Consider the following 21,086-nt stretch of genomic DNA (forward strand, 5'->3'; position numbering starts at 1 on the left):
ACTGGTTCTATAGTCTCTCCTTCTCAGGTCTGGTGTTATGTAATTTTGGCTAAATTCCTTAAATGTGTACTACCCTAGTATCTAGTTTTTTTATCTTCTAGCTGCAGAAAATTCTGAATACCTTGTAAAACTGGAGGTCATCTTATCTAAATCCTGCATGATTATGGGCTTCAAGTATCTCATTGTTCATTTGCAAACATCTAAATGGTTGAAAAAACTAACACTATGTTGTATAATGTATTTAATCCTTGTATCTTAGACTTAAATAGAGCCACGACTAGTTAGGATAGAGTTTAGATGACGAACATGATAATGATGATTTTAAACATACAAAACACCTAAAATCAGGGTGGAAATGGATACATCAAAGCCGATTCTGATCTCAAATTTAAATACACAGTTGGTATGAGACCCGACACACATTTTATGTAATAGTACATACTTGCTGGTTTCATAAGAAAGATTTTCGACTATCGAAAAGTATTTGGCCATTTTTTTATATTTGTTACTCCTGTTAGGGAGGTATACAACGTCGGTTTTCCCTTTATGTTGTGAAGATTTTGTGTTAGTTATGAATACACAATATATGCCTTGCATAGACATAAATGTCATTTGTTTCTAAACAATGTGAATAACCTCGTTCTTCTTATGAAACAATGTATTCCTGGGGAAAAAATATGCGGCGTGGTTTTAGTATGTGTGTTAATTTCACATAGTGTCGAGATCCTAGAATTTATAGGGGAAACAACAGTAACTTATGATAAATTAATGAAGGAACTAATTCAAAGGCTTATGTTGCAGTTTCAGTCCTTTCATCAGCATGTTATACTAAAAGTGATATATAGGTACCAATTCAATCCTACAATAAGTAATGGATATTGCAACATAGTGCGTGTTTAACTTTTGTAGTAGTTTGTGCTATTTTTACTGAAAATGAGTCCATATTTAACTTGTGTTTTTTTCTTACAGGATACTAAACTATGGAGACAAAAGCGTGCAGTGTGAATTTAGGATAAGCATACTTGAGTTTAATGAAAGGTCTGATTTCTTTTTAATGCATTTCCACTGTGCAAAGCTTCTAAGTGGTCTATGTTTTCTCGGGTGGTGGTGTAATGGACTTCAATCTGGAGTTTCATAAACAGCAGTAGGGTTGTGTTGAAACCTGTAGAATAGTCATAAGTAGGTGCTATTTGCGTACTTGCTATCTTTGCTTACTATGTGAACGATTGACTTATAAGAAATTTCGATAGCACCGATTTGATCTGTTAAATTGTCATATCTTGCATTACTGCTAGTTACTAATTCCATGAAATCTTCTATGTACCCAATGATCGATTGCTAAACTGCCATCATGCTTGATGCATCCATGATTATGTTACTAGCATTCCACTTATTTTTGCATTTGTTTCTACTATGCAGCGATGACATTAGGGAAAGGCGCAGAAACAGGAGCAGGAGCAGAAGTTCGTTTGGATTATGTGTTTACTGTGCTTGGACTTAACTAGGGTTGTTATGTACGCAGGGCCACGCCCTCTGCTTCAACTCGGGATTTGCTTGTCTTTATTCTACTTCAGTACTGACGTTGTGACACTCTATCCTTACCTTATTTGTCTGTGCTTTTTTCTCTTTTTTTGGTTCATAGAAAAGAGATGCATTGAACTGTACAATCGTGCTGCATATGATATGGATCTTAATAGATTGCTTCTTGCCTTCTTCATTTTCTTCTAAACCTTACTGATTTTGCTTTTCTGTGGAGGTCTCTGCACGGCACTGCTTCATTGGTTTTCTGCATCTGTATGCACTTGTGCGTGGGATCTTCAATTCGGAAGATTGTGGATCCCAGCTGGCTACACTACTAGATTCCATGTTTGTTGCGTGCTCTGCTCTGCTCTCTTTAAATAGAGTTGTTCGATTAGGACTAAAGATGAAAAGATAGATGCTTTGCACACTCCTCGGTGGCATATAATCTCCGCATGTGCTTGCTTGGTTGCAACGATTGATTGATTGATTGATTAACTCACCCTTTTAGGTTGTATAATTGAGTAGATAATTGAAAGCCCATTTTGAAAATAAAGAAGAAAGCAGGGGAGGGGGTCTAATCTACTGTAGGTTTTTCTCAGGGTGTTATACAGTTTCAGCCCCTTCATTATCACATAATATTAAAAGTGGTATATATGGTTCTAATTCAGTCCTAAAACAGAGAATGCATATTGTGAATTAGTGCATGTTTAATTAATGTAATACTTTGCGTCGTTTTCATTGAAAATTAGTGCATGTTTAACTTATGTTTTTTTATAGCAAGTGACCGTGTGTCAATGCAGGCGTGCTGTGCTCATTCAGGATACCCAGCTTTGAGTTTAACAAAAGGTCTGCTTTGTTTTTGATGCTATGCCACTGTGTAGCAACTTTTCTGTGATGTTTGTTTATTGGGTGGGTGGTGCAATGAAGTGTTAAGTGCATTCCTACGAATCTGAAACATTTTTTTTTCCATCAGATTTCAGAATTATTTCATATTTGTTTTTAAGGGTTTCTACTTGGGGTGTAATCAACATATAGAGGACCCATGTTCCTTGTCGGCATGATTGAAAATCATCATCACCATGAATTCTATCCTACAGCACGGGAAACTCTCTTCATCGATCTGCACCAACTGAATAACATATTCAATTTCATCATTTCAAAACACATCTATGCATTGACAATTAACTCAAAGTGCATGCTTAACGAATTTCCATCAGATTTGCCTTTCATGATTACAATGGTAAACATATGCTTGCCACTTCTAATATTTGTGTGGAGATAAGGCAAGAACTGCATGTAATGTAATATGTTCATAATTAAGTAATTATTTACTTAATTATATTAAATTTGACGTAATAGCATTACATATCCTTCATCTTTAGCATACACATTGTTGTATTTTCTTCTTAGTTTCAGTGTAATAAATTTAGAATAGTGAGAAATTTGCCTTGTGTCTACAAATGGCCGATCAGAATTTGTGACGAGGAGTAGAAATCCATTTAATACTATTTAGGGGGCATCCATTTAAGGTTTTAAAGTGGGGAGGACGGCTTATCTTAAACCATGTGGCTTAATGCTATGAAAAAGTATAATGCTAGTGTCATATATATAATGCTACGTAATAGTTAACCTTTTTCTGACGCGCATGTCGTTTCACAAGCTCTGTTTTCGATTTCCGGATGTTGAATCACTTTACATGGATTAATTGCGGTCTCTATGTTGTGACTTCTTCCTAATATGGTGGTCCATACAGCTTCCTAACGCTTGTGTCTTGCAGGTTATGGCAAAATCTCAACGTGGTGCTATAGGAGGGTCACAGGATCCGGCTGTCTCTCCCGTAAGATGTTTTACCTGGGCTTCTACACGTAACAGCCCCGTAGAGGCAACTAATCGGGCTAGTATAAATCCATCACCTATCCACAAAACCACGAAGAAAGCAATGAAATGGAAGGGATCTCGGGTCTCACCATTGCTCCAACGACTTCGCTCCATCACATCAGAGTGGGAGAAAGAGCGTGATGCTCGTGCTCAAAGAAACAAAACAACATCTTCCACTCGACGGCCAATGCTTGATGATTCGGAGGGGATTTTGGAGGTAATGTGGCTTTATTACGGAAATTGGTCCTTATTTGAACTCTTAGTACAACACTACTATAGGTTGACGCTACTAACCCCAACAGGAACATGATGTTAGGGATATCCCATCAGTCCTTGAACCGACGGCACCGACACAGGATGAGGATGATACAATCCCCCCCCCCACAGAAGCAGATGACGAGACACTTCCACCGACACAGGACATGGGGACTGCAGAGTGTGATATGCCATTATTGGGTGAAGAACCAGGTTCCAACCCGGCTCTGATGACAGGAACGAAGGTGGGCGATATGGCACGATTGGATGAGATAACATCAGATAGCGGTTTGGAAATTATGCTTCTAAGATTATGTCTTGCATTAATTGATTTCAAATTTTCTACATACGCTCCTTACAATAACGTGTAATCTCTTATTTGTACCATTTGGTTCGTCCAAGAAAAAAAAAAGGGAGAGGGGCGGCAAGAATGTCGCGTGGATGGGGAAAAGATCACATGATGCTTGTATTCACATCGCCTGATGGTAAAAGTATTGTTGGACCCGACGTAAATGAGTACAAGACAACTATTGGGGTCATTGCACGCAACGGAGCTCGACTTCCTCTACATTACCTCACGTTTGCTGAAATACCGGAGATGAAGAGACAAGGTGCATGGATGGAGGTTCAGGTGATGCAATGTTCATATAAAATGAAATTTCTTTAATTTTATTATAGTTGTATACATGGTCCTACTATCTTGTTTGTACCGGGCGATAACCATGTCAAATGTCATTGCAGAGTAACAGCGGATTACCAGACTCAGTAAAGAAAGTGGTCATGGCTGACCTAAGGGAAGTTTGGAGGCATTGGAAATACATAATCAAATCAACCTACTTCAATCCGATTGAGGACGACAAGGAAGCATTGAAGAAGGTTCCTTCAAGTAGGATCGTGCCCGATCAGTGGCCAAAGTTGGTTGAGTACTGGCGCGACGAAAACGTGAAGGTATGCAATAGCGACCAACCAAATTAATATACGTTATATCTGCACAGGCCTATGGTGAGAACTAAATAATTCTAATTTACGTAGCTTCGATCCAAGAAAAATGCGTCAAATGTACAGAAAAGAAGCTTTCCGCATCGTACTGGGCGAAAGTCCTTCACAACTCTCGCCGATGAGGTACCTTTCATTATGTTTAAGTTATTAGTCATGCTATGCTCCATCCCTACATTCTTCAATACATAGTTGCTTGTGTTTTTCAATGACATAAGGCCTTGTGTTGCTGCAGATCAAAGCGAAGGGGAAGGACCCCGACAATTTGGAGATTTGGATATCAGTCGAACACAAGGCAAGGGGAAGGACGACCAAGAAACCGAGGAGATATTGGTATAATAAATTTATTTTACCAATTAAGTTACAATTCAGACATTATGTACCTCTCTAACAATAAAAGCGAGTTCGGCCTTACTTAAATCTTTTCTCGTAGACATATTTACAGAATGAGCTAAACAAGATTCCCCCTGAAGGACGGACTCCGTCTATTCGGGAGACTCTGTACCGACGGGCCCTTGGGGAAAAGATTAAGAAGCAGTCAAAGGTCGACAGTGCGGCAAGTTCAGCTCATCCCTGCAGCGAAACAACTAGTTTAACAGATAGTGTAGCATTCCAGCAAGGGTGGGAACAAATGCAGAATGGACTTGCAGAGTTGAAGGCAATGATGGCTGAGTTCAAAACTATCAAGTCTGATGTGTATGCATTCATGCACAGAAACTCCGAAGCAGTTATTGGCCAGACAGTAAGTATTCATAATATTTGTACATTTCGTATGAGTATCCCATGAGATTTGGATGGCTAATATGAGAATTTACCATGATATGTGCATAAATGATAGGGCATATCTCGTATTTATCCAGTCTCTGAGCTTCCCAGGCATATGTCCGAGCCAGGTCTGACGGTATGATTCCGTCAAACCCTGAAGTTTCATAGTAATCAGTGCAGTGCCTAGTTTAGGCTACTCTTGATAGCCTACTATGTTTCCAACTCATCTGTAATATTTTGTTGTAGGTCGGCACGCATGTGCTTCTATTATCCCATTTCGGTGAGAAAAAAGTTGTTGCGGAGGGACTTCTGCTCTGCCCCCCTGCGCCAGGTTGGTGCCATTGTCTTTAAGGTTTGTTTTTGGAACTTTTAATATGCCTCAGCGAGGGATCATAGGTTTTGTGACCGTTCGAGCCTCATACTGCAAATGATCATGGTTTTCTTGAGTCTAGACATATACAATGTTACGATATGTGGATTTGCTTATGTTATGTACACTATTAATATAGGGGCAGTAAAATCAGTGGTATTATGCCGACTCCTGTGTTGGTCTGGTATTTTTTAACTTTTACATCACATTGTTTATGGCTACGCTGCTATTACACTATTTGGGTACACTATGACTTTCCCCAAAAATGTTGAAAGTTGACTTTATTATTGAAATCCTATGTAGACCTTTGCCGCCAAGGTGTATCTCTTGTTAGGGATGAGTTTGGTACATATAATTTGATATATCAGTGGTTGGTACTCTGAACTTGGAACTGCATCTGCGGATGTCTGCTCGTATTTAGTGCATAAATGGTAGTTAATTTCATTGAGACATAGTACTACGACACATACATGGAGCCCTCCCATTTGAGGGTTGCCATATGGATATTGAACTTCGAAATTTTTTTTATTTGATATTTTACATGATATTGCTGGTTTACATTTGTTTATTGGAGGATGATTGGTTTATAGATCGAGCTGCAATCACATAGGAAATTAGGATATAATGTGCTTTGGTACCTAATTCATGGATATAATACCATGTATTGTATGACATATCTGAATATACATACTCGTATTGTTCTAGTTGCAAAGATTTACACTTCTAATGTCTGTGTTATGGCATGTTATACATACAGTTTGAACGTCTGTTGATATATACGACTCAATATACTCAAAAATTGCACTTGTTGATGTTGTAGGTGACACACTTTCTCTAGTCAAAGTCTTCGTGACATCTGACTCAGTCTCGGACACACCCCCTATTTTGCCGACCATTGCTGTGGCGACTACCCTTTGCGATGTCGTTGGTGAAGATCCTATTGAGTGGAACTACAAGGACGTACGGATCTACTTTCATACCTTTCTTGTATTGCCTTCCAAACTTAATAAGAAATATGACTTAAACTAATCTTTGTGTTGGCAATTGCAGCTCATGCACCATCCCTGAAGCGTATCTACCGATTCACCCATGTTAGTTGCCCCGTTTGTCTTATGGATTGTATGTCGTACCTGTTTTTGGATGGATTGTGTTGAGGCTGTGTGAACTATATGTGGAATGGATGCATAGACCATTGGAGTTTTAATTCGTGTGGTGAAAGATGTGGTTATGGATTGATGGATATCCGTATTTGCTTATTGTTAGGTTTGGTGTTTGAACTGTTACGCCCGTTTTGCGGAACATGATGTTGCTGTGTAGTGCTTGCTAGGCTTGTTTTATGGGTTGCTTTACTTTGTTGTGAGATATGGAGATTGTCCAGTAAAAACAGTGTTGTCCATGTGCCTTAATGTTGGGATTCAGATTTTACTATGAATTAATGTTTGCAAGTATTGCCAATGATGATGTTTATAGCATTATGTGTGTACAGAATTTCTTTCGGTATTGGAGAGATCACATCAGGTCATTTTGTTATGCACAATTTCAATTGCAGTGTAACTACTATTTTTCATAGCATGCTATTTCTGCGTAACAAAAGGATGAAATACCGTGACAAAAAGTGGTCCTTGGATATTTGTTGTTTCAGGTTGTTCCGTGACTATAGGAAAGTATATTTTTTATTACGGGTTCAATGTCCTTACAAATATTCGTAACAATTTTTTAGTAGATAACAGTTTTTTTAGTATTGCGTCTACCAAGCCTCCAGGCTCCTAATTTACTAAATGTTGTGATAAAAAACAATAACCCTAATCCTAAAAATATAAATGCTAGACTAACTACCAAAAATAGAAATTAACAGAACATATTAACCCACTTAATGAAACATAATAATTAAATCAACCGGCCCACGAAAGTGAACTCAAGCCCAACTCCGCCGACGATAGACCAAAAGGGGTCGTGGCTTAGTAGCAGCCTCGACCACGGGCTGGTCCCCCTCATCCTGCTCGCTATCAACTCCATCCCTCTTCAAAATAAACCTTGTTCCCAAGGTTGAAGTCTGGAAACTGACGTCGAAACTCGCTTAAATCAACCCATGTCGCATCATCCTCTGTCTGGCCAACCCATCTCACAAACACTTGATCCTCCTCACTCCCATCCTTGGCCACATTACGCGCTGCCAACACCTCCTCAGGCTCAAATACCGGCCCTACCGGAATCTCCAAGGTAGCCGGCAATTCCTGCTCCACCGGATGGTCCCCCACGACACATCGCAGCTGCGACACATGAAAAACTGGATGTATGCGGCTGCCAATGGGAAGCACAAGGCGGTAAGCAGCAGGACCAACTTGACTCTCCACCAAAAATGGCCCATAAAACTTTGCAGCGAGCTTATGATGCGGCTGTTTCTGCAAAGTAGACTGCCGAAATGGACGCACCTTCAAGAACACTTTATCCCCCACCTGAAATTCCAACTCCCGCCGATGTTTATTCGCCTGCGTCACCATTTTCTGCTGAGCTACCTCCAGATTCTGGCGCAGGCGCCGTAATAAATTATCCCGGCTTCCTAACAATTCACCTACGGCTGCTACTTTACACTCTCCCGGAAAGAACCTTTGGATCGAAGGCGGTTCTCTCCCATAAATCACTTCAAAGGGTGTCATCTTGGCGGCGGTCTGGAAGGATGTATTATACCAGTACTCCGCCCAAGCTAACCACCGCATCCACTGTTTAGGTTGTTCACAAGTAAAACAGCGCAGATAGGTCTCCACCACCCTATTTAGCACCTCCGTTTGGCCGTCGGTCTCTGGGTGATAAGCCGAACTGAACTTCAGAGATGTTCCCGATCTGACAAACAACTCCCTCCAAAAGGAGCTCATAAAAATGGAGTCTCGATCACTCACAATCGACCGAGGTATCCCGTGCAATCGAACTATCTCTCTTATAAACGCCTCCGCCACCAAATGAGCTGTATTAGGCGGCTTCAGGGCAATGAAATGCCCATACTTCGAGAGCCGATCCTCCACCACCAGAATAGAAGAATATCCCCTCGACCTTGGCAGACAAGTAATGAAATCCATAGATATATCCTCCCAAACAAGCATAGGAATCGGCAGGGGCTGCAACCATCCTGCTGGTGTGAGTGTGTGATACTTAGCTTTTTGGCAAACCAAGCATTGAGCCACATAACTCTGCACTTCTCGAAACATCCCCTTCCAATAAACATTTGCCGCCAAACGCTGGTAAGTGCGGAAAGCACCTGCATGGCCGCCCACTGGAGTATCATGAAACTCCCTCAGCAATTGTGGAATCCATCTCGACCCCACCGACAACACCAACCGTCCCTTGTAATATAAACACCCTCCGATGACCTCATAACCTGGACTACTGTCTGGACCTGCTTCAATCGCGGTGATGATGCAGCGAAGAGAAGCATCCTGCCACTGCTCGGACCGCACCTCGTCCAACCCCAACCATCCCGGTACACTCACCGCCGCCAACTCTAGCTCCTCCCCCCTGCGAGACAAAGCATCCGCAGCTGCATTCGAAGCTCCCGTCTTATATTCTATAGTAAAGTCATACCCGGGAAGCTTTGCCACCCACAACTGCTGTGAAGGTGTGACAATCTTTTGAGTCAGTAGGTATTTCAGGCTCCGATGATCCATCCTCACCACGAATTTCTGGCCAATCAAATATGGTCTCCAATGCTGGACTGCGAGGGCCAATCCCATCATCTCTCGCTCATAGGCGGACTTAGTGAGAGTCCAATCAGCCATGGTCTTGCTGAAATACGCCACGGGATGACGCTCCTGCATCAGGACAGCTCCCACACCCGTCCCGGACGCGTCGCATTCCACCACGAAGGGTTGGTCAAATCGAGGCATGGCAAGAACTGGAGCCTCGGTCAATGCCTTTTTGAGGCGAACAAAAGCAGCTTCGGCTTCCGGGGGCCATTCAAACACTGCGGGGGCTGCCTTCTTCAGTAGTGCCGTCAACGGTCTCCCTATCAATCCATACCCCCGCACAAACCTCCGGTAATACCCCGTGAGACCCAAAAAACCCCTGATGTCCCAAACCGATTCGGGATGCGGCCATTCAAGTACTGAACTCACCTTGCTAGGATCCATTGCTACCCCTGCTGCCGAGATAATGTGTCCCAAATATTCCACTTTCAGACACCCAAAGCTACACTTCTTGGCCTTGAACTGGTGAATGTGCCCGATGATCCTCCCAAGTTCTGCTGTACACCAGGATGTCATCAAAGAAAACCAAGATAAACTGGCGCAGGAATGGGCGGAATAACTCATTCATCGCGGACTGAAAGGTAGCTGGGGCGTTGGTGAGGCCGAACGGCATCACCAAGAACTCGTAATGACCACTATGGGTCCGGAAGGCAGTTTTGTGAATATCCGGTCTTGCCACTCTGATGTGATGATAACCTTAGCGAAGATCAATCTTTGAGAAGACTACTGCACCGGACAACTCATCTAGCAATTCCTGAATCACAGGGATCGGGTACTTATCGGGTACCGTCACTTTGTTCAACTCCCGATAATCAACGCAAAATCGCCAACTGCCGTCCCTCTTTTTCACCAACAGTACTGGGCTAGAGAAGGGGTTGGAACTCAGTCGAATGACCCCAGCTGTAAGCATATCATTGACCAGTTTCTCTATTTCATCTTTTTGGAGATGGCCGTAATGGTACGGCCGCACAGATACTGGTTGTGAGCCTGGGATAAGCTCAATTCTGTGGTCAGTGGAGCGCTGTGGCGGTAAACCGAACGGTTCCACAAAAACCTCGGAATACTCTTCCAACACCTCTTTCACTCGCCCCTGCTCCGCCTCTGAAAACCTCACCGCGTCGGCATCAACTACTACTGCCCAAAGCTCCACATTGCTGGTGCGAACCAAAGTGCGCAGCCCAACGGAACTACGACTAAGGGTGGGGTCACCCCGTAAAACGACTCGCTGATCCCCTTGGAGAAACGATATAGACATTCGTTCCCAATTAACACTCACATCTCCAAGAGTCGCCAACCACGCCACTCCCAGTATAACATCGACACCACCTAATGTAAACACAAAGTAATTCGCAGTTAGCTCGCACCCCGCCAAAGTCATCGACACCCCACGACATAAACCCGCCGACTTTTGCCGGTGTCCGTCACCCAACTGCACCCGAAATTTGACTGATTCATCCGGCTTAAGCTGCAATAATGGAACCAGCGAAGAAGATATGAAATTATGACTAGCACCACTATCAATTAACACTGTTATCGTACATCCGTGGAGGATCCCGTGCATGCGCATAGTGCCTGCATCCGAAAATCCAGCCATGGAAAAGACAGGTAAGGCACCCTTCTCCTCCGCGCCTTCTCCTATCTCCTCCGCGAGCTCCTCTTGACCGGTAGGTTTGTAATATTCATGATTCTGAAAATCCACTTCCTCATCCGGCTCCACAAATAAAACCCGCAACTCCCTGAGTGGACAAACTCTCGCATAACCAAGCGTATACGTCTTGCGGCACTTGCAACACAAACCCTTTGCTATTAAGTCTGCCATCTCGTTCGATGTTACGCGGGTAAATCGCGAACGCGCAGTCGATCGTTCAGATGCTGCCGGGGTGGCTGCTGCCGATTTTTCCGACGGTCGAGACAGACGACTAGCGGAATTACCCCCAAACAGTCCGGGTACTGTGCTGGTCTGTCCGGCGCTGAGTGGACGCGAGGAATTAAAGGGCCGCTGCCCGGAATTATTCGAACCTCTGAACTGCCTATCACCCCCTGGCCAATTCAGATTTTCCTCGATATCTCGTGACAATTCCATCGCGGTCTCCAAGTCTGCTGGTCAGAGCAGACATAGAGAGTTGCTGATAGCAGTTTTCAACCCGGACAAAAAATAGCCGAGATAATGGGCATCCGACAGCCCCGGAACCTATCCGGCGAGCTGTATGAACACGTTCACATAATCCTCAACTATCCCTATCTGACGGACTCCCGCTAACCTTTCGAACGAGCTTCCCTTGAATCGGGAGTCGAACCTCGCTACCAGGGCTTGCGAGAATTCGTTCCAAGTCACGTTGGGCTTCCGGGCGCGCAGCCAGGTGACCCAACGCAGAGCAGCACCATCCATAGCCACCACAGCGGCCGAAATCTTAGACTCCTCAAAAGTCCCGTGCAACTCAAACTGCTGATTGGCGCGGGCCAACCAGGCAATCGGGTCCACGCCGTCGAACGTGGGTAACTGTAACGGTGCAGGGGGAACGTGCGGCACCACAACAGCGGGTAGGGCAGGTTCTGCCTGGGCAGCTGGCGGCACAGGAAAAGCTGGGGGCGGGGCGGCGTGTATTGCTGACCCCTCCTGCAAGCCAGCGGCCTGATCCGGCGCACCACCAGGGCCCAAAATCGCGTGGGACAGCGCGGCCAGGGTGGTCGACATCTCCTGCAATTTGGTGGTATTCTCCACCAACCCTGATGTAAATTCCAACATCTGTCCGTAATTTTCAGTGATCCTGCGCAGCATATTAGCCTGATCAGATTCCAGTTTCTCCAATCTCTCAGCGGCGGAACGAGTAGTCGACATTACGGCGGGTCGGAATCCGGCAGGTCGGACCAATTGTTAGAAAAAAATTATAATGAACAGCAACAATCAAACGCAACATACGTCTGCCAAGCCTCCAGGCTCCTAATTTACTCAATGTTGTGATCACAAACAATAACCCTAATCCTAACAATATAAATGCTAGATTAACTATCAAAAATAGAAATTAAAAAAACACTATAACCCATAATAATTAAATCAACCGGCCCACGAAAATGGACTCAAGCCCGACTCCGCCGACGATAGACAAACAGGGGTCGTGGCTCAGTAGCAGCCTCGACCACGGGCTGGTCCCCCTCATCCTGCTCGCTATCAGGTGCTTAGCTTCATGAAATTTTCCTTTGATTCACTGTTGGTAATTCTTGCATGAAATTTTGATAATTTGACTGTTTGTTATCCTTCTTTAACTTGCTACTAGAGTTTTGTAACTATGAAATTAAAGTCTAAAGTAGACATGAAAGTATTCGAAATGTTGTATGACTTACCAGATGTTAGAGAATATGCCTCAAATTCTATTGTGTTGTTTTTGTGGGCTTACTGAAAATTTTCAAGACAGTGACTATCAGAAATTATTATTGACAGTTCTAATTATGAGCATGGCTAAGCAAACAGTTAATATTCTGAAATTTAAATCTACAGCTGTTAATTACAACATTGATGAAAACTTCTGCAGGAAACTACCCATCTATAATAATAGCATAAGTATCCAAATTATGTAAAACACGGTATAATTTTACACTAGTTCCTAACAAATCAGGACCGTAAAAAATGGCTCTACTTCTTCGATTCCTCCACCCTTGTTTTGGATGCCACACTTCTTAGACGGCTCAAGAATGTTGTTAGATCCTCAGAGTTATGGGTGATGCTCCAATAGTGTGAGCCCTGAGCTTGTAAATTTGGAGCAGAAATCTCCGTTGCCTGGAATGCCTGTTTGCACCGAGGACACTCCAGATTCTTGTTCAAATACAAATTTCGGTACTCAAAGTGCGTCTTGCACCAAATGCAAGATGTCCAAAATGTGTTCGGTCTTGCCTGGTTAGCACTCGACATGGACTGCACTGAGACTGCTGCATTATGAGAGTGAGCAGCTGAATTTGAAGAAAAAAACCTGGGTGCAGATGTACGTGTTGAAGACATATTATCATTCCTAGGAGGCCGGGATGGATTAGGTACTCCGAATGCAGGAATCCTCGGCGGTACAGATCTTGAAAAGTTGTCCTGACGGAAAGGAACACCATGTGCGGTGAATTGTGAATATCTCAGATGCGGTGCAGCAAAATGGTATTGCGGACTTGCTGTTGGTCTCGGGCGAAAACGTGTTGGATCAGTAGAAGTTGGGGAATCCATATGTGGAGCACTAGTTGAAGCAGCACTACCCCTTTGATTCCGAGGCAGCATGTTTATCTTCAGATTATAACCATTTCTGCTCTCTTTGTCGGATAGTACACTCCATGCCTGTGACAGTATTTGAAATGCTCCATCCGCACCTACTGATTTGTTCTTATCTGGGTGAAGGGAGAGGGCCATTCTCCGATACTGTTTCTTCAATGTATCCTCATCAGCTAATGGATCGACCCCCAATATGCTATAATAATTGGGAAACTCATTTATTCTGCAGTCACTTGCAACGTGTATATTGATGACGTCGATGAACTGACTCAAACCATCAAGTCCAGGAAAGAGACTTTGAGCCTTCAAAGCCAACCTCTTGGCTCCTTGATTGTCTCCGTCCAATAATTTCTTTTCGGCCATATCTTTGGCTCTTGTGGCTTCATCTTTGTTGCATTCCATTTTTCGCTTTACTATTAAACACCGAACACATAGTTAAGACAAGAGAAAAAGGAAAAAAAACTTTATTAATTAAAGCATATATATACTACATAAATGATGTATGATCATTCGAATTCCACGATTAACTTCCAGATTTTATAAGAACAAATCGCAAAGTTTTTTCATGCATCTATGGAAAATTTAATGAATGAATACAACTTTGCTATTTATTGAAAAAAGAAACTTGGATTGAATTGCTAATAGTGTAGCAAAAATCTGATGATTTGCATCTCCTAGATTCTAAGTACCAATCAGTGAATAGGATGTATAGAAGCTTCACAGGAGTGAAAGCATATAGGCTAGGTATATTCGATATTCGATTTCATAATAATAACAATATGCAAACAAGTGTACAGGATATCTAAATTCAATGTTAACTTGATATTAGTATTACCAATTCCGCAAGACTAAATTAGAATTCTCATGATTGATAATATCACATTACTAAGGGGATTAACAAAAATATTGTAAATCTTAATTACAATGAGAGAATAAATTGAACATAATAAAATAAAAAACAACAACAAGAATAATAATAATAGACAAACAAAGATATCCCTTGATCTACAAATTTTTCATTTTTACGCAACTTGAAATAAGCATTCCAAATGAGCAAAACTTATAGGATCGTAATTATTTTTTGAACAACTAAGACCATAACATTAATACCCTTTATTAAGTAAAGATAAGGCGACAAATTGAATCCATTTGAAAAAGGGATGCATTAAAGCGCAACATTCTTATAGAGGGATAATCCAATTATTGTATGTATTGTACTATATTAATAAGAGATCAATAATGTGAAGCGGTATGGACGTAGTTCATTAAAATAAAGTTTGTAAATATATATGCAATTTCCATTTCCGTTCTTAAATGGACTCACTGATGAATGGTTGATTTTCATACAAACAATTTTATGGTTATCTTGCCTAAGTAAAAAATAAGACTTGCTGGTAAGTTGAAGTTGAAAGAACTTGAAAGTCTTTGCAATAGTTTATAAAACAAGAAGCATAGCTGGTCTAACATATTACCTTTCTACAAATTTTATGATAGTTTTTCTAACAATTTTAATGCGATGATGTTTTATAGCTAATATTAAATGGCAATTAAATTTTACATGTAGTGCTAAAAATCAAGAAAAAAATTAAAAAACTAGGGTTTTATCCCATCCTTTGATTTTGAAACCCTAGTTTCTTCATCACAATGTTGGAATAAAAAAATAGTACAATTCATCTCTATAAAATATATTTTTCATACTTTACTTTATTGTCTACTCCATCGAAATAACTCATTCTCATTTGAAATTTTAACATTTACATTACTCTCATCTTAAAAAACAAAAAGAAAAAATTAACATATAAAAGGTAGGTGATTTCAAAAGCAAACAACATAGATCTAAAATCTACTTGGAAAAACAAATAAGACGATGAAGAAAACATACAATTTCTTCAAGAAAAGAGAGGGTTAGGTTGAGAGGGTTAGGTTGATAGAGCTCGGAACAGAACAACAAGAGAGAAAATAACTGGGTTGAGTCTGTAAGAACTTTTTCAGTTTTATATAGAAAAGTAGTGGTGGGGAGGGGCTGAGATTTTGGAATTTGTGTCAAAGTGCAATGCGTCAGGTTTTCTATTGTTAGAACACGTGATATCTATTATTAAAAATAATTATTAAAAAAATACATTTATGTTTAAAGTAACAAATAGTACAATATTTTAGTGATATATATTGATCCACTTTTATAATTATTTAATTGTAAATTATTTTCACAATCTCATTGTAATGATGAAATTGAATTATACAAATTTGATTTCATATATTATTTTTCAATGAAAGAAAAAATATATGATATATGATTATATAATATTTGAATATATAATAATGTCATGTTATATGTTTATTCTTTTTATTTTTTTAATTATGCTAGTAATGTCAAGTCATTTGTAATAATAATAATAATAATAATAATAATATATTATACAAGTTTTTGATGAAAAACACATTCTCTGCAATCAATCCCAATTTTGTACATTTGCAACTCTTACAGCTTCATATCATTTGGATTCCTTTTTTAATTAAGAATTCGCTCAACAAAAAATTATTATTATTTTTAAAATATTTATGAGATTTTTTTTCAAATATATGTGACTAACCATTTTGTCATAAAATTTTCTATAAAAATGTATTAGCCAAATAAAATGTATTTAATGCCTAAAATGATCATAGCTAATTTTTTTACAAAAACTTATATGACAAATTGAACTAAACTTTCCACATAATTATTAGTCACATTATTTTCCAAAAAAAAAAAAAAACCAAATAATCGAATTTTGACAAATATAATTAAGACAATAATTTTGACACATTATTTAGAAATAAGTTTGTTATGGATTTTTCTGTGTGATTATTTTTTCAAAAAGCATGATTAACTGCTATAAAATTTTCTACTGTTAATTAATGTTTGATAATTGAATCAAACACAAAATAGTATAATTTATTTAAAATTGATTGATGTAATTTTTTTTTAAAAAAAATTGGTGGTATTAGATTGAATTTAATTTTTTTTATTTGGTTTGGAATAGGTTGGGATTGGATTATTGTAATTAGGTTAGAATTGGTTTAATATACTTTTCATTTTTGTTCAAATATATTGAAATGGGTTGAATTTAATATGTTTTAAATTGATTTAATGTAATTTGTTTGAAATTGAATTAATGTAATTTTTTATGAATAATTTGTTGAAATTTATTCAGTGTAGTTGGTTGGAATCCCTATAAATGTAATTTGTGTTTAGTCGGAATTAGTTTAATGTAATTTTACTATAATTGGTAGTATGATTTAGAGATGAAATTGGCCAATGATTTAATCTTTAGCTAAACTTAACAGTAGCTAGATATTTTATCCCTTGCAACACTTTAGAAAATCATAGACAAAGAAGCATCATAGAATGTTGAGATTGAAGGATTTGCGAGACAATATTTTAATTTACAAATTCCGTCACAAATCAAAGTTTTGCGAGGGATTTTCACTCAGCTAGGGAATTATTCCCTCGCTAAATTGTTATTTTTATTTCTTATAGTGATTACATACTTTTTTTAACTTCTAAGTTGTTTCGTTGGAGTGATTATATACATTTTACATGGGCTCATTCATGATAAATTGAAGCCACTCAACTACGCTAAAAAATTTGAAACCTTAGTTTCTTCATTACAACTTTCATATAAAAAAGTAGTACAAGTCACCACTATAATGCTAAAGTAATTCAATTAAAACATGTTTTGACTACTTTTTTTCCATTGTCTACTCCATCAGAAATAACCCATTCTCATTTGAACTTTTAATATTTACATTAGTTTCATCTTAAAAAAAAAGAATTTAAAAGCTAGTTGATTTCAATACCAAACAACAAGAATCTAAACTTTACCCGAAAACAAATAAAATGATGAAAACATACAATTTGGCTTCAAGAAAAGAGAAGGCTGGGCGGATGCACAGCAGAAATGAATCGATAAGCACCGGCAAGAATGAGATAACAATTAGAACTGTCTGTCAAAATATTTTTTGCTTTATATAGAAAGTGGGATGGTGGGTGTTTGGAATGTTTGTCCGGTGCAATGCACCATATTTTATTAGAAATAATAATAAAATAGGAAAAAATGTAGGCAAGTCTAAGTAACTAATTCAATTTTTGAGTGCTATGTAAGTACCCACTTTTATAATTATTTACTTGTAATTATATTCAAAGAATATTGTAGTGATGAAATTGATTTACTATATAATTTATTTTAAAACTTAATTTTTTAGAAGGAAAAAAATAAGATATACGAGTGTTTTTATTTTTTATTTTTTTAAATATACCTACGGGTGGAAAATTTGGCCAGCCCGAACGGTCCGTATCCTATCCGTGCTTGGGACAGGCCCGGCCCAGTTTACGGTCAGGCCTGGGAGTCCAGACGCGAGCACGGCCCACTTCAAATCGTGCCGGGTTTGACCTACACTAATAAAATAAGAACTCAACCATTAGACTAGGACACTTTTCAATTTTTGATGTATATTTATTTTTTAATATATTTATAAAAGTATTTATTCAAAAATTTATTTCATAAAAAATGGGCCAGGCCTCACGGCCCGCCTGATCTCTAAAGGTCCGGGCACGGACCAAAAACATTTCGGGCCTATTTTTAAGCCCACGCACGATTTTTTGTGCCGGGTTTGGATTGGATTTTCGGGTCATGCCAATTTTTGCCACCTCTAATTATTCCTACAAAGTTATTTCATTTATAATAATAATATATTATACAACTTTCGATGAAAGAACATTACCGACAATGACAACCCTGCACATTTGCATGTTTTACACAATGTTGTCGTTTGATATTTCTTTTATTAATTATGAATTTACTACAACAAATTATTAATATTGCTTTAAAAATAGTTATGAAAAATTCGTAAAATATATGTGACCAAAAAAAATAAAAGAATTTGCCACATGAGCTCTAAGCCATGTGAGTGAAGCCATTTGTTGATCATAGTGTGAGACGTTCCTCGTTTGAGGGCAATGTCTCCGATTCAATCCCGAGTGGGTGCCTGTGGGGTAAAAATCAACTTAACATTTAGCTAGGTAATAAACATTGTCCCATTGCCATAGTCCTACTTATTCGTCACATTGTCTTACATAATTGACCCATTACTTAATTTCATCAGTTAATCATTTATCTTGGCCATTTCATTTATCCTTGACCATGTTCAAATTCTAAATTTTAAAGGACACTAATAGATTTTCCAACAACTGATTAATCAAACGTTTTGAACCTGAGCACATTAAAATATTTTACCATTGTATATGAGGAACCGTTGGCATGCACTTTGTAATGATAAGTACATAAGTCTCATTCAACTTAACTCATCCAAAGATTTTTCTGTCTGCCAGCCTTGCCTTTGTTTAGTTTCAGGATTATATTTGGTACAAAAGACCCATTTCAAGCAAACAACATTTCTATCATGTGGGGCATCGACCAACTCCCAATTGGAGTCTTTTTCAATAGCATTCAATTCCTCTACCATAGCTTCTTTCCATTCTGATTTTTGTACAGCTTCTTCCAAAGATGTAGGATCAACCGCTAACAAAGCAAACTCACATGATTCATAAATTTTTGTAACAGATTTTAGTTTTCTTGGCGTCAGTTCAGTGCTGCTGCTGTTCTGGACAGTCGATGGTGATGATTCTGCACTGCAGCTGTGTCGTATAGAGGATGGTGACGATTCTGCGCTGCTACTGTTTGACGAACTGAATTGTGTAGTTGTATTCGAGACGCTGCTGATGCTGCCATTCAAAAGTGCAGGATTCTAAATTTCTAACACCTTGTACATCACTGTCTTTTTTCATCAAAATATGCAGGAACCGATTTAATGGCGCCATCATTGTCAACACTGCACTTCAATGCAGCCTCTTCATTGAACGCACGTTCCTACTTATTAACACTTTGCCATTCCTAGTTATTATCACTTGGCCAAACACATGGTAATGAATGTTGGGGAAAGCTTTGTAAAGTCGATCGATGTTTCGAAGGCTAATAGGAAGAAGAAGAACTCAACCGTATGTTATTCACTCAATCCAAAAGAAATTCAACCATAAAATATACAATAGAGATATTAAGGATGATTACATCACATCAATCCAAATATGAAAAATAATAATCACTCTTTATTTAGATACTTTATTTAGATAATTACTTAATATATTAATAATATTAATATAATTAATTATTTAAAAATATTTGAAACATATTATTCAACACTCCCCCGTGCTTCAAATCTGCAAACTCCAAGTCGCCTTCAGAAATACTTAAGCTTCTCCCAAGAAAGTGCCTTAGTAAAAGCATCTGCCACTTGATCATTTGTAGAAACGTACTCCAACTGAATATCACCATTTTCCACCAAATTACGAATAAAATGAAACCGATTATCAATATGGTTTGTCCTCTTGTGATACGCTGGATTCTTTGTCATCGCAATAGTGGCTTTGTTGTCACAATAAATTATTATTGCATTCTTTTGCCCTTGGTGCATATCAGCCAGTATTCTTCTCAACCACACAACTTCACACGATGCGGCAGTCACAGCAACATACTCCGCTTCGGACGAGGACAATGTAACAATATCCTGCTTCCTCGAACTCCTAAATAGCACCGGAACCTAAGTTGAATCTTTGACCGAAAACACTCTTCCTGTCATCTATGCAAGCAGCCCAATCGCTGTCACTAAATCCCTGCAACTAAAATTCAGCATCTTTCGAATACCAAATTCCCCAATCAGTGGTCCCAACTATGTATCGAAGCACTCTTTTTGCTGCTCCCAGATGTTGCACGGTTGGATTATGCATGTACCTAGATAGCAACCTCACAGAATACATGATATCAGGATGAGTATGTGTAAAATAATTTAGTCCACCTATTAGCCTTCGAAAATAGCTCGGATCAGCTGCTTTGGTTCCATCTTCCAGCTGCAACTTCTCGTTAGTATTCATCGGTGTGGTTTCTGCTTTGCAATTGTGCATGCCAAACCTGAGTAAAAGATCATTAGCATATTTATTTTGTGAGAAAAATATGCCATCTTCAGCTTGCTTTACTTCAAGTCCGAGAAAATAACTAAGCATCCCCAAGTCCGACATTTCAAACTCCCTCATCATACACATCTTGAAATCAGAAACTAAGGTTTCACTTGATCCCAAATATATCATGTCATCGACATAAATGCAAACAAGTAGAAACTCACATTTGTCATTTCTTTTTGCATACAGTGTTGGTTCACTTTCACTCCTCATAAATCCATTCTTTAGAAGGTATGAGTCAATTCTTTTATACCATGCGCGTGGTGCATG

General features: G+C 39.2%; 2 protein-coding genes across 2 annotated transcripts; one reads left to right on the forward strand and one right to left on the reverse strand.

Annotated features, from left to right (window-relative positions):
- Nucleotides 1–4,084: 4,084 nt before the first annotated feature.
- Nucleotides 4,085–7,190, forward strand: LOC127254059 (uncharacterized). Its single transcript, XM_051278931.1, has 9 exons — nucleotides 4,085–4,285; nucleotides 4,396–4,602; nucleotides 4,687–4,776; nucleotides 4,843–4,983; nucleotides 5,084–5,392; nucleotides 5,489–5,551; nucleotides 5,662–5,746; nucleotides 6,606–6,745; nucleotides 6,836–7,190. Exons 1-9 carry the CDS (start codon nucleotides 4,085–4,087, stop codon nucleotides 6,851–6,853), a joined length of 1,254 nt encoding a protein of 417 aa, XP_051134888.1. The 3' UTR covers nucleotides 6,854–7,190.
- A 5,963-nt stretch (nucleotides 7,191–13,153) lies between these two features.
- LOC127254063 (J protein JJJ2-like) lies at nucleotides 13,154–14,170 on the reverse strand. The gene has a single exon (XM_051278936.1). It carries the CDS (start codon nucleotides 14,168–14,170, stop codon nucleotides 13,154–13,156), a length of 1,017 nt encoding a protein of 338 aa, XP_051134893.1.
- Nucleotides 14,171–21,086: the final 6,916 nt, after the last annotated feature.

This window comes from Andrographis paniculata, unplaced genomic scaffold (assembly GCF_009805555.1).
Source record: "Andrographis paniculata isolate CXL003 unplaced genomic scaffold, ASM980555v1 Contig52END, whole genome shotgun sequence".
NCBI lineage: Eukaryota > Viridiplantae > Streptophyta > Magnoliopsida > Lamiales > Acanthaceae > Andrographis > Andrographis paniculata.

Coding starts and splice junctions, on each gene's coding strand:
- LOC127254059 (XM_051278931.1), top strand. CDS start 4,085: ATGTCGCGTGGATGGGGAAAAGATCACATGATGCTTGTATTCACATCG. Junction 4,603..4,686: donor GGCGCGACGAAAACGTGAAG/GTATGCAATAGC, acceptor TAATTTACGTAG/CTTCGATCCAAGAAAAATGC. Junction 5,552..5,661: donor TGTCCGAGCCAGGTCTGACG/GTATGATTCCGT, acceptor ATTTTGTTGTAG/GTCGGCACGCATGTGCTTCT.
- LOC127254063 (XM_051278936.1), bottom strand. CDS start 14,170: ATGGAATGCAACAAAGATGAAGCCACAAGAGCCAAAGATATGGCCGAA.